The sequence below is a fragment of the Electrona antarctica genome (genome assembly GCF_951216825.1).
Source record: "Electrona antarctica genome assembly, chromosome: 8".
Lineage (NCBI taxonomy): Eukaryota > Metazoa > Chordata > Actinopteri > Myctophiformes > Myctophidae > Electrona > Electrona antarctica.
Window position 1 is genome coordinate 18,752,066 of NC_136789.1, and position 11,842 is coordinate 18,763,907.

At 43.1% G+C, this 11,842-nt stretch overlaps 1 protein-coding gene across 1 annotated transcript in view; it reads right to left on the bottom strand.

Moving 5' to 3' along the window:
* Positions 1–11,842, bottom strand: part of LOC306928392 (protein furry homolog) — a 94,118-nt gene that overhangs the window by 21,623 nt on the left and 60,653 nt on the right. The window contains exons 35-44 of the mRNA XM_079508448.1: positions 11,345–11,491; positions 10,145–10,313; positions 9,590–9,680; positions 8,606–8,676; positions 4,229–4,379; positions 3,634–3,737; positions 2,496–2,587; positions 2,275–2,368; positions 1,244–1,505; positions 630–781 (exon numbers count right to left, since the gene is read on the bottom strand). Of these exons, the coding sequence (XP_079364574.1) occupies positions 630–781; positions 1,244–1,505; positions 2,275–2,368; positions 2,496–2,587; positions 3,634–3,737; positions 4,229–4,379; positions 8,606–8,676; positions 9,590–9,680; positions 10,145–10,313; positions 11,345–11,491 (1,333 nt within the window). The remainder of the gene's footprint in view (positions 1–629; positions 782–1,243; positions 1,506–2,274; positions 2,369–2,495; positions 2,588–3,633; positions 3,738–4,228; positions 4,380–8,605; positions 8,677–9,589; positions 9,681–10,144; positions 10,314–11,344; positions 11,492–11,842) is intronic.

Sequence of the window (11,842 nt, forward strand, 5' to 3'; positions counted from 1 at the left end):
CCAGCTGTCAACACATTGCGTTCCTGAGATTCCTCGTTGACGTAAGCTCAGCTGGTGGTGACTCGACACGTACTAACCACGAAACATTAAATATCAATAAAATTAAAATAAACGTAATTAATATTCAGTTTCTGTTGTGCGACGGGCAGATGCAGCCACCCGCCTACCCGGAAATGTAGTCTCTGGGTTGTTTGGCTCGTTTCTAACGCTTATTTTGTTACTCTATGGGTATATTTGTACATATATATATAGTATATATTAATAGAGATGGCACCGGGAGGAAACCCTTAGGCGAAATGGACATAGTGGCCGCATTTGGCATTGCAGCTCGAGCCAGCACTGGTCCGTTGACTATCATTGTGCACGTCATGTTATTGGGGCATGACACGTTTCATACGTGAACGCGCGCAAATGGCGTCAACGGCACAGCGCTTTCACAATTTGGCCCAATCCATCCCAGAATGCACTCTGTTCCTACCCGGAAGGAGGAGTGAAATCGCCTCATGCGGTTTTGAGCAACTTAATGCAAGTGGATGGGAGGAGAAATCCGGTGCCGTCTTTATTAATATATACTCTAAGGCTCAGACAGCTATGACATCATCGTGATCACATCACATCCTCACACTGACCTGTCTTGGACTCCTTGAAGACGGAGACGACGTGTCGCAGGAAGTTGGCCAGCTGCTCGGTGCTCTTGGAGTTTGGGTTCTTGGGCGTGATGTCCTCGTGGACCCACAGCGGCCCGAACGCTCTGAGCAACGACAACACAGTACTCCAGGCTCTGTATGCCCACCACCAAGCAAGCACCACACACACATTATACACACTACACTACACTACACTACTACTACACACACATACACACACACGAGCGGGCGAGCGCCGGCGAGCACACACACACACACACTCACACGCTACCCAGTGGTGGAAAGTATCCAAGTACATTTACTTAACACTTATGATCCTTTTTACTGATATAAACCGCGATCGCTAAAATCAATTTTTTGACAGCGGCCGAGGTACAAGAAAGTAATGGAAGATTTAACCTCGCGGTTTTGGGGATTAATGGAAGGCGGGGCTTTTCAGAGTAAAATCTGCCTCATCTGCTGGGCACTCCAGCACCTTTATTTTTTTAAATTCCAGGGCACAAAAAGTGTTAAGTAAAACATTTGAGTACTTTTTCCACCACTGCACGCTACCCCATCATCATTCATTCATTCATTCACCGCCAACAGTAGTATACCTAGTGGCCAGGAACTCGATGAGCTTGTTGGTCTTTTCGTCTGTCTCGCTGGTGGTGTCGGCGTCCAGGTCGTCCAGGTCGTCGGGGGTGACCAGGGGCAGGTGTCCCACGCTGCCCGCTGTGCTGCCCCCTCCCAGGCTGCCCCCTCCCAGGCTGCCCCCTCCCAGGCTGCCCGCCGACGATGAGTTGGACGTGGAGCTCAGGCCGGAGTCCACCACCGGAGACGCCTGCCACTCCCGCAGGAAGTCTGGAGGAGAGCCTGCTGGTGCAGGAGAACAACACGTGTGGTCAGAATCTGAAGCATCTTTATTGGGTTCAAATCCAAAGTGTGGTGCATCCAGCCTTGTCGAGGGTCACGAACACAATGGGCTATATGCACACAGAATAACTCTTCCTATTTCCAGGCCGCTTCCCTACTTTTATCTTTGATACTAATTTAGGCTCTGTTCCATTTAGTGTGCAGTGGTTCTCAAACTTTTTAATTTCAAGGACCCCCATAACTCTGAGAGTGTACAATCGATTGGTTTCATTTGTACACTCTCAGAGATACACACCCGTACGGGGCCATTTGAACAAAATGTTCAGTTGCAGCAGTTGTGACTTTAAGGCTGCAGACAAACATCCATACCAGGTGCTACTACAGTACTGAAGAACACTCATAATAACAGAAGTGAAGAACAAAAGAAGAATCCGTCTACTAGCACCAAAAGATCTTAGACGGCAAAGGAAGTAGATTCTTTGCTTTGTTTTCTTACACACAGATTCAATCTGAACACAATAGCAGCACCCTGACTCTGTTTGACCAGAATGGAACAGAGCCTTCATTAGTATCATCGGTAACACCTGTGAGGGAAATAGGGAAGGGGCCCAAGTTCTTTCCAAAATGGCGTGTGTGCATAGTGCCCATTGGCCCGTGTTCACGGGGAGGCACGCACGCGTGTGTGTGTGTGTGTGTGTGTGTGTGTGTGTGTGTGTGTGTGTGCGTGCGTGCGTGCGTGCGTGCGTGCGTGCGTGCGTGCGTGTGAACTTACTGATGTGTGTGTATTCTGCGTGGTAGCTGGATTTGACCGTCAGACTTTTGTTGTCACTGATCTCTCTTGTCAACAGTAGGACCGAGGCGATGACCTGCACACACAAACACATCACGATGCAACTACAAACATTTCACAACACTCTTGATACAAGACATCTAAAATGTGTAGTGTTGTTTTTCTGTGTTGTATTGTGGCATGTTGTAGTGTAGTTTACTGACCTGGAAGTTGTTGTTACAGGACAGGGCGATGAGCAAGTGCAGAAGGAGGCGTTTGCTGTGTTCAAACACCTCTGGTCTGTAGTGGTCCAACCCTGAATGTGCACGCACGCACACGCACACGCACACACACACACACACACGCACACGCACACGCACACGCACACGCACACGCACACACACACACACACGGTTATGTGCTTTGGACAGAGCTGTGAAGTGAACAGCCTGGGGTGTCTAGGATCTTTGATATTCCTCCAGGTCTTCACCCATCTCCTCTGTCTAGAGCAGTGGTTCTCAAACTGTATATTTGTTTGTGCTATTTTTGGCTATTTTCAAAAGATCTTTTAATACATTTTGAACTTGTGATATGAAACACTCTGCACAATGAGTAGGCCTACTTTGACTTTTGGTACTTTAGTACATTTTGATGCCGATACTTTTGTACTTTTACTCAAGAACATTTTGAATATGGGGGTACGGGAGTACCTACATTGCAGTATTGATACTTTTACTCAAGTTAAACATGTGAGTATTTCTTCTTCCATCACTGAATGGAACTCATACATTATGACATTATCTAGACAAACATCACTATCATGCATTTAGACAACTATAGGACACAGCTCACACTGTCAGTGTGGATGACAATTAACACAGGACTCCATAAGGGTTAGCATGCGGAATAATGGCATTACATAAAACTACATTTTTATGCTGTTTGACAGGGGAGGGCCTGTATGTGAATAAATACCACAGGTTAGATCAACCAGAAAAAAGAAGAAAAAAAAAAACACTTGCCATGGGGAATGTGTGCGAGTGCGTGTGTGTGTGTGTGTGTGTGTGTATGTGTGTGTGTGTGTGTGTGTGTGTGTGTGTGTGTGTGTGTGTGTGCGTCCGTGTGTGGCCACAGAGCATACCAGTCATTGCTGCGGCTGGAGATAAGATTTCACAGCGTCACAATGCGGATTAATTGTACGTCAAGGAAAATACCAGCGCAACACGTGGCAATGCGTGTGTGTGTGTGTGTGTGTGTGTGTGTGTGTGTGTGTGTGTGTGTGTGTGTGTGTGTGTGTGTGTGTGTGTGTGTGTGTGTGTGTGTGCGTGAGTGTGTATGTGTGTGTGTGCGTGCATGTGGTACCTAGGAAGAGGGCATGGAGCAGCAGAGGTAGATGTAGTGCCCAGTCCTCTCTCACGCTGTGGTCCACCACCATCTCTGTCATGAAGATGACAGCTATGTTACACCTGGACGACGCACACAGAAAACATGATCAGTAGGGCTGGCAAGGTTACAATGGGCCAGGGTCGCACGAAAACTCACAAGGCAGATTAGCATTTACATTTTTTTATTCTAAACTTTCAATTTTCACATTTTTCTATTCAACTATAGGTTGAACCTTTTATTATTGTGTTACTGCCAGTAGCTACAGTATAAGACACATACAGTTAATATTCGAGAAAAAAAACATGACTTTTGTGGTAAAACCCAAGAATGTTAAAGCATGAAATCCAATCATTTAGCAATTTTCACTGTCGCGCAGAAACCTTGTATCTCCACATTACAACTGCGGAGATAACAAATGAGTTCCGACCACGTGTTTGGGAAACAGTGAAATAGAGCACATCTTTGTGTGTGTGTGTGTGTGTGTGTGTGTGTGTGTGTGTGTGTGTGTGTGTGTGTGTGTGGGGGGTGTGTGGGGGGTGTTTGACATGAAAAGGTTTGACATGAACTGTACCTGTGCAGCGGCCCTCTGGGTGTGATGGTCTCTGGCAGGTAGTCGACCAGTGGGGCCCAGCAGCCTCCATTGACAGGCATGGGCAGTGGCTGAGGCCGGTTGGTCTCCAGCACACCCAGCAGCCACGGAGCGTACGGAGGGAGAGGGTCAGCTACAAAAACATACAACCATCACAACAACAGAGTTATTGGATAGCCAGTGGCTCTCAGTCTGTGTGTGAGTAGTGGGCCCCCAAATAATTGCCAAAACACCAAGACTTACTTTAAGGGTTTTTTTAAGTTCTCTTTTTTTTTCTTTTTTAAAGTGTGATTTTTTTTTAAAGTTACGTTTTTTTAAGTTACGTTTTTTAAAGTTTTTTTTAGTGTGTGTGTGTATGTGTGCGTGCGTGTTTCTTTTTTTTGTACGTTTTTTTTAAGTTTTTTCTTTTTAAGTTTTTTGTAAGTTAAGTTTGTGTGTGTGTGTGTGTGTGTGTGTGTGTGTGTGTGTGTGTGTGTGTGTGTGTGTGTGTGTGTGTGTGTGTGTGATACAGCTGCGCCCTCTGGTGGTGGGCCGGTGGTGTTACAGCGTGACACACACAGACAGACAGACAGTTTAGGCCATCTTCTATAGTTAGTGCTCACTGCGTTCGCAACTATTACACATTTTAAATCAAACCTAAAGACCCACGTTTTGTCCCTTTTATTTCTATTGACTGCAAGCACTTCGGATGTTTGTTTTCAAGCGTAATATATATATATACAGCTAAATTGACTTGACAATAAGTCCATCAAATCTTCTGCCAATCATGAACAGAAGCGTATGGAGATGCACACAGTGGGCCACGTGCCTCTGACACACATTAATAGTAATAATAATAATAATAATAATAACAACGCACTTCACTGACTCATGAAACAGGTCTTGCGGCATCAAACACTGGAAGAAAGATTTTTGGACGCTTGCCTACAGTAAGTACAACACGCCGACAGACACAGAGTCAGACACGCATGCACGCGGGCCAGGCGTCAGTGAAGAGAAGGCATCCCGAGCATGTTTACCGAAGGCATGCCACGCGCTTTCACACAGGGACGGGTTCTATTGGTGTCCGACGTTAACCTCCTGTTCCCAAGGGGCTGTACAGACTCACTGGTGGAAAGTAATTAAGTACATGTACTAATGTACTGTACTTAAGAACAGGTGTTTTCTCTGCTTTTAGTTTTTTTTCCCAATTTTTGTATATGTTTACTTCCACTCCACTACATCTCATATATATATATACAATATATACTTTTACTCCACTACAATTATTTGAAAACCTTTGTTACTAATTACTTTGTAGATCTTGATCACTATTACTAAACAGTAGTTACTTTGTAGCTTTTGATTATTATTTTAAACATACAGACATACATAAGAATGTACATACACAGTACATTCTTAACACATTCCCTCCCGTTACCATAGGCGCTAACGTGAGGCCAGTGCCTGTGAAATGTGCGACATAAGCAGAGAAGAAGAAGCATCTGGCCTCGAAGCTGAGTTCTGCCGATCGGACTATTATGGTTAGTGCGACCTCGAATTAGTGTTGTATTAAGTTCCCAACATCGTAATTTATCCCATTCTGAGCACTTAAAACACTAATGACTGCGTGCGCGTGCGTGCACCGAGGATTGGGCTGTAGGCTGTTTCTACCATGGGAGTCCTATGAGGTCCAGCCGCGGAAGCGAAAATAAGGTTTAATGCTCTTTAATCAAATCTCGTGTTCTCGTGTTTGGCTAAAATGGTAATAATAGCTTTTCTCGAGATATCTCGAGAATGGCATGTAATTAATTTAATACATAGGACTATGTATAACTGTACCTCTACTTTTTTTTGGCAAACTATTAATAAAGTATTCAAATCAATCAAAAAAATCACTTAAATCAAAAAATCACAATCAAATCACAATCAAAAAATCACTTCAGCTCGAGCTTGTAGATCTGCTATTTTCAGAGCACAACACCCGCGCGCAACCATCATAAAATGAATTATCTTTTAGTTGTATCTCTTCTCCACTAGTCCCTAACATTTTAGTCTAGTTTTAATTTGTTGACGAAATTGTCAATATATTTAGTCTCAGTTTTAGTCATCATAGCTTAGTTTTAGTTTCGTTTTTAAATAATTTTCATCAGTGAATAAAAGGTAGTCGGCTAAAAAATGTTGTCATAGTTTTACTCGATGAAATCAACACTGATACGTGGTCTTCTTCTAGCACGGAGTGCATGCGTTGCGGGTTGGACTGGTGCATGAATGTGTGACATTCCAGGGATTGTGCTGGATGTGAGCGCTGGGCTATAGCCTGTTATTACACCTGTTTATCAGTCACTGGCTCTATCTGTCACCTGAGAGAGAGAGAGAGAGAGAGAGAGAGAGAGAGAGAGAGAGAGAGAGAGAGAGAGAGAGAGAGAGAGAGAGAGAGAGAGAGAGAGAGAAAGAGAGAGAGAGAGAGAGAGAGAGAGAGACGGCGGTGTATCTTCAGAGTTCACAGAGTCACTGCATGTCTGTCTGTCTGTCTTGTCTTGTCCTATCCTGTACTGTCTGGAATGCAGTAGTGTAACGTAACTAAGTACATGTACTCAAATACTCTGCTTTATTTTATTTTATTTTTTACTTTCCTGGAGTATATTTCCAGTTTTCACTTTACTTTTTCTTCTACTCCACTACATCTAATAAATATCTACTATCTTCTACTCCACTACATCTCAGAGGCAAATATTGTACTTTTTACTCGACTAAACTTATTTGAATGCTTTGTATATTATAACACTGATTTTGCCCTGCCGGACCGCTTCATAATTACACCCGTAGGAGACCCAGGACGTGTGGACACATTTCCTTTTTAATGATATAAAACGCTATTGCTAAAATCAATTTCTTGACATCGGCCGTTGCTAGGCAACGCCTTGCTTTTCTCTGGGTCTTCGTCAGGTATCATACCGTCAGATATCCTACCTGACGAAGACCCACAGTGGTTGAAACGTTGTAACAAATAAAGAATCTTCCTGGGAGCTACAATTCAGTGTGCGGACATCCCTTCCTTTTTCATTGTACGTATATTTTTGACCAGCACCTGTAGAATGTCTGGAGATGTGCGTGCTTCCTGTCGGATCCTATCTCTAATTTCTGACTTCATCATGCATATCGTTTGGAATATTAACGCTTCTAAAGAGAGATCAGACTTGTAGTAATGGAAGATTTCACCTCCCAGTATTGGGGGGAAATGGAAGGCGAGGCTTTTCAGAGTAAAATTTGCCTCATTTGCTTGGCACTCTAGCGCCTTTATTCTGAAAAAATCCCCGGGATAAAAAGTGTTAATTATTATTACAAAACATGCATTAACCACTTCAGCCATATGCATACTTAAGATATTTGAAATATTTCCAAATATTTACACATTTGGAAACTTGGGACATATTTGCAAAATGAGTACTTTTACTTTCAGTATAACTTAAATATATTTTAATGTGAATACGTTTGTAGTTTTCCTCAAGTACATTTTGAATACCAGAGTATCATTCGTAGTGTAGAGTGTTTACTTTCTACATTGTGGTATTGGTACTTTTACTTGAGTAAAAAATGCAAGTACTTCTTCCACAACTGCTGGAATGTAACCTAGTGCTTTGTTGGTGAAGGAGAGTAGAAAAGCCTGTACTTGTGCAAAGTCCTGGAAAGTCCTATAATGAATAGCTATACGTGAGCTTAAAAACATAATAAGCGTCACACAGTGAAATTAGCTGAGAATTCTTTTAACATTTTTGAAAGTTTTCGCCAATAATGTCATGCTTAAAATAGGGACACTAGGGGCACCGGAGGCCTTGTGGTTAAGGCACATACCGTATAATAATGGCCTGACAATGAGTTCGATTCCTGAGCCTGACAACTGTTGCTGCGTGTCACTCCCCACCTCTCTCCTCGCCTGACACTTTCACTATGCTATCCAAAGGCAGGAAAGCCACAATAATACCATAATAAAACCAGCCTAAACTAGGTTGATTGTGGTTATTATCTGATACCATGCTAGGTTATTCTAAATTAGATTATGTTTTGAACAGGAAACAGAGCTTTGAGTAAAGATGCCAGTCATTCACACCCTCCCTGCAGACTTCTTTTTCCTCTGAGAAACTGCTGTCAAGTCATCGTGTTTGTCAGTTCTCCGGTCATTCTTCACCATTAACATACTGAGCAAGTCTGCCGAGGAGGAGAAATGTATGTCCTGCAGCTCATTCCAAACAACAGGGCTGTGTGTGTGTGTGTGTGTGTGTGTGTGTGTGTGTGTGTGTGTGTGTGTGTGTGTGTGTGTGTGTGTGTTTGCGTGCGTACATGCGTGCGTGTGTGCGAGGGAAAGAGAGGCTATCTTACTCTTCTCGTCTTCGTAGGAGCCTCCAGAGCTGTTGCTGTAGCGAGACTCCAGTCTGTTGTGAGCTCTGGCCCTGAGGAGATAAAACAGTCCAATAAACATTCATAGTTATTCATTATTTACAGAGCCACCATGTTTATTAATAGTACCTGCTATACGTGTCAATAACAGGTGTTTATATGCTATAGGCGTGTATGCATATGCTCATTACAACAAAAACATAGTAATGAAGGACATTTACACTTGCTATAAATAATAACAGGTGTATTTATGCAATAGTATATAATAAGTTGTAAAAGAGGAAAGTTGACGTTTATGTTTGTCTAATTGCTTGCTAATCTTGCTAATATGTTATGCTAATTGTGCTGAATGTTTCCATAGCACTTTGTTATGATCCAGGGAAGATCACTTTAAAATGTTTCATGTTTGTTTTTCTTTTATACTTGGAGTCAATGGAGGGGAAACTTGTGGAGATGACTGATCCAAGATATGGAATTAAATGAAGAAGGTTGTGCCTATTTAAGTGAAGGACGTTGTGCTGGGCAACCCTGCTAGTAGTTCATACATCCTGAGAATTGATCAGATATCAGTTTATTTTTATTTTTTAATATGCCACATGGAGACTGAATCATACTCAACCCTCCTCAAAATGAGACAAACTACGCAAAAGAAAATGTATCCATCGCACAACGACACAGAATATAATAAGGACAATAAGGGCCTTGATGTGGCTCAAATATGGAGGGCTATCACTTCCGGTGGTCCCTTCTTCTGAGTTTTTCGTGCAATTGCCTGGCACTTGCCTCACGATCCCGCCTATAGTAACGGGACGGAATGTGTTCCGAATCACCTCGCTATTATCCAATTTCTAGCAGCGGCCCCGTTGCTAGGCAAACAGAGTTAAAGACTGGACTCTGACTCCAATCATGATGACTGGACTACATTTTGGGCTGGCGTTAATATGTTGTAGTGAGATGAATACTGACCTCTCTTCATTCTCTCTGGCCATCTTGGTCTCATTGGAGTCGGGAAAGTTATCCTGACCGGCGACCACAGTGTTACTGCTGGACGTGGTGCCTGGATAGAACAATGATGTTGTTTAAAGGAAGACAAAATAAAAATACACTCCTGAATACATTAATATGGTGTTTGTATTAGACAAAATAATAACAAAAATAATAATTTGCCAAAAAGTATAGCAATAAAATGTCGTCTTTGTCGGGTGGAAACCTTGTATGATCTTGTATGATCTGATCGGTTGTTGATCTGCTACTTTTGATGCTTTTGTGTGACGCTGTAATATCATCAAGCAGAGCGCTAATTTACAACAAAACACGAATATGGAGATAAGAGGTTTCTGCCTGACAACACCGACATACTTTGAAAAAAAGAAAAAGATTACAGTAAAATACTCATGTTCCTTATAGCTTTGAGAGTTTATCAATGGAAGTGGAACCAAATGGAGCACTGCGTGTGAGTGCGCATGTGCACACGCACACGCACACACGCGCACACACACACACACACACACACACACACACCTGTGTGTGAGGTGGGGGTCTTGTTGCTGGCAGCGAAGCGGTAGAAGGGGGGGTTGTCACAGTGCAGGACCACCGGGTTGACGGGGTCCGTCTGCTGGAGCTCAAACAGCAGCTCCTCCATGGTCTGGATGGTGTTGTTACGACACAGGTAGATCACCACCTTCTTGATCTGAAACATTAAACATTATCCATTAAACTTTATCCATTAAACATTATCCATGGTCTGGATTTATATATTAAGAGTGTGGTGTCACTACCGACTCCACACAGGCTGATGAGGAACTAATGGATACTTACATAAGGTAAGAGTGTGGTGTCACTGCTGACTCCACACAGGCTGATGAGGAACTAATGGATACTTACATAAGGTAAGAGTGTGGTGTCACTGCTGACTCCACACAGGAACTAATGGATACTTACATAAGGTAAGAGTGTGGTGTCACTGCTGACTCCACACAGGCTGATGAGGAACTAATAGATACTTACATAAGGTAAGAGTGTGGTGTCACTACTGACTCCACACAGGCTGATGAGGAACTAATGGATACTTACATAAGGTAAGAGTGTGGTGTCACTACTGACTCCACACAGGCTGATGAGGAACTAATGGATACTTACATAAGGTAAGAGTGTGGTGTCACTACTGACTCCACACAGGAACTAATGGATACTTACATAAGGTAAGAGTGTGGTGTCACTGCTGACTCCACACAGGCTGATGAGGAACTAATAGATACTTACATAAGGTAAGAGTGTGGTGTCACTGCTGACTCCACATAGGCTGATGAGGAACTAATAGATACTTACATAAGGTAAGAGTGTGGTGTCACTGCTGACTCCACACAGGAACTAATAGATAAGGTAAGAGTGTGGTGTCACTGCTGACTCCACACAGGAACTAATAGATAAGGTAAGAGTGTGGTGTCACTGCTGACTCCACACAGGAACTAATAGATAAGGTAAGAGTGTGGTGTCACTGCTAACTCCACACAGGAACTAATGGATACTTACATAAGGTAAGAGTGTGGTGTCACTACTGACTCCACACAGGCTGATGAGGAACTAATGGATACTTACATAAGGTAAGAGTGTGGTGTCACTGCTGACTCCACACAGGCTGATGAGGAACTAATAGATACTTACATAAGGTAAGAGTGTGGTGTCACTGCTGACTCCACACAGGAACTAATGGATACTTACATAAGGTAAGAGTGTGGTGTCACTGCTGACTCCACACAGGCTGATGAGGAACTGCAGAGACACACGCAGGTTGTTGCTCCACCTCTCGTTGGACACCAGAGCATTCCAGGCGTTCTCCATCTCAGGACCAGGCACCTCGTCTCCATACTGACCATATATGGAAAATAACAACACAACACCAGTGTTGATTTCGTCGACTAAAACTATGATGAGAAATGTCAGTCGCCTACCTTTTTTTTTCGCTGACGAAAACTAGACAAATAATAACTAAGCTATGATGACGACAACTAAGACTAAATATACAGACAATTTCAATCAAATGTGGAGATAATTTTATGTTTGGTTGCGCTCGGGTGTTGCGCTCTGAAAATAGCTGCCATAATACACACTGCCATTATGAGGCCATCAAGGCCGGCCAAAATGCATTTTTAGTCTTCTCGACTAGACTAAATCTTTCTAGACTTAAACTAGACTAAAGGTGTTTACAGACTTCTGCGT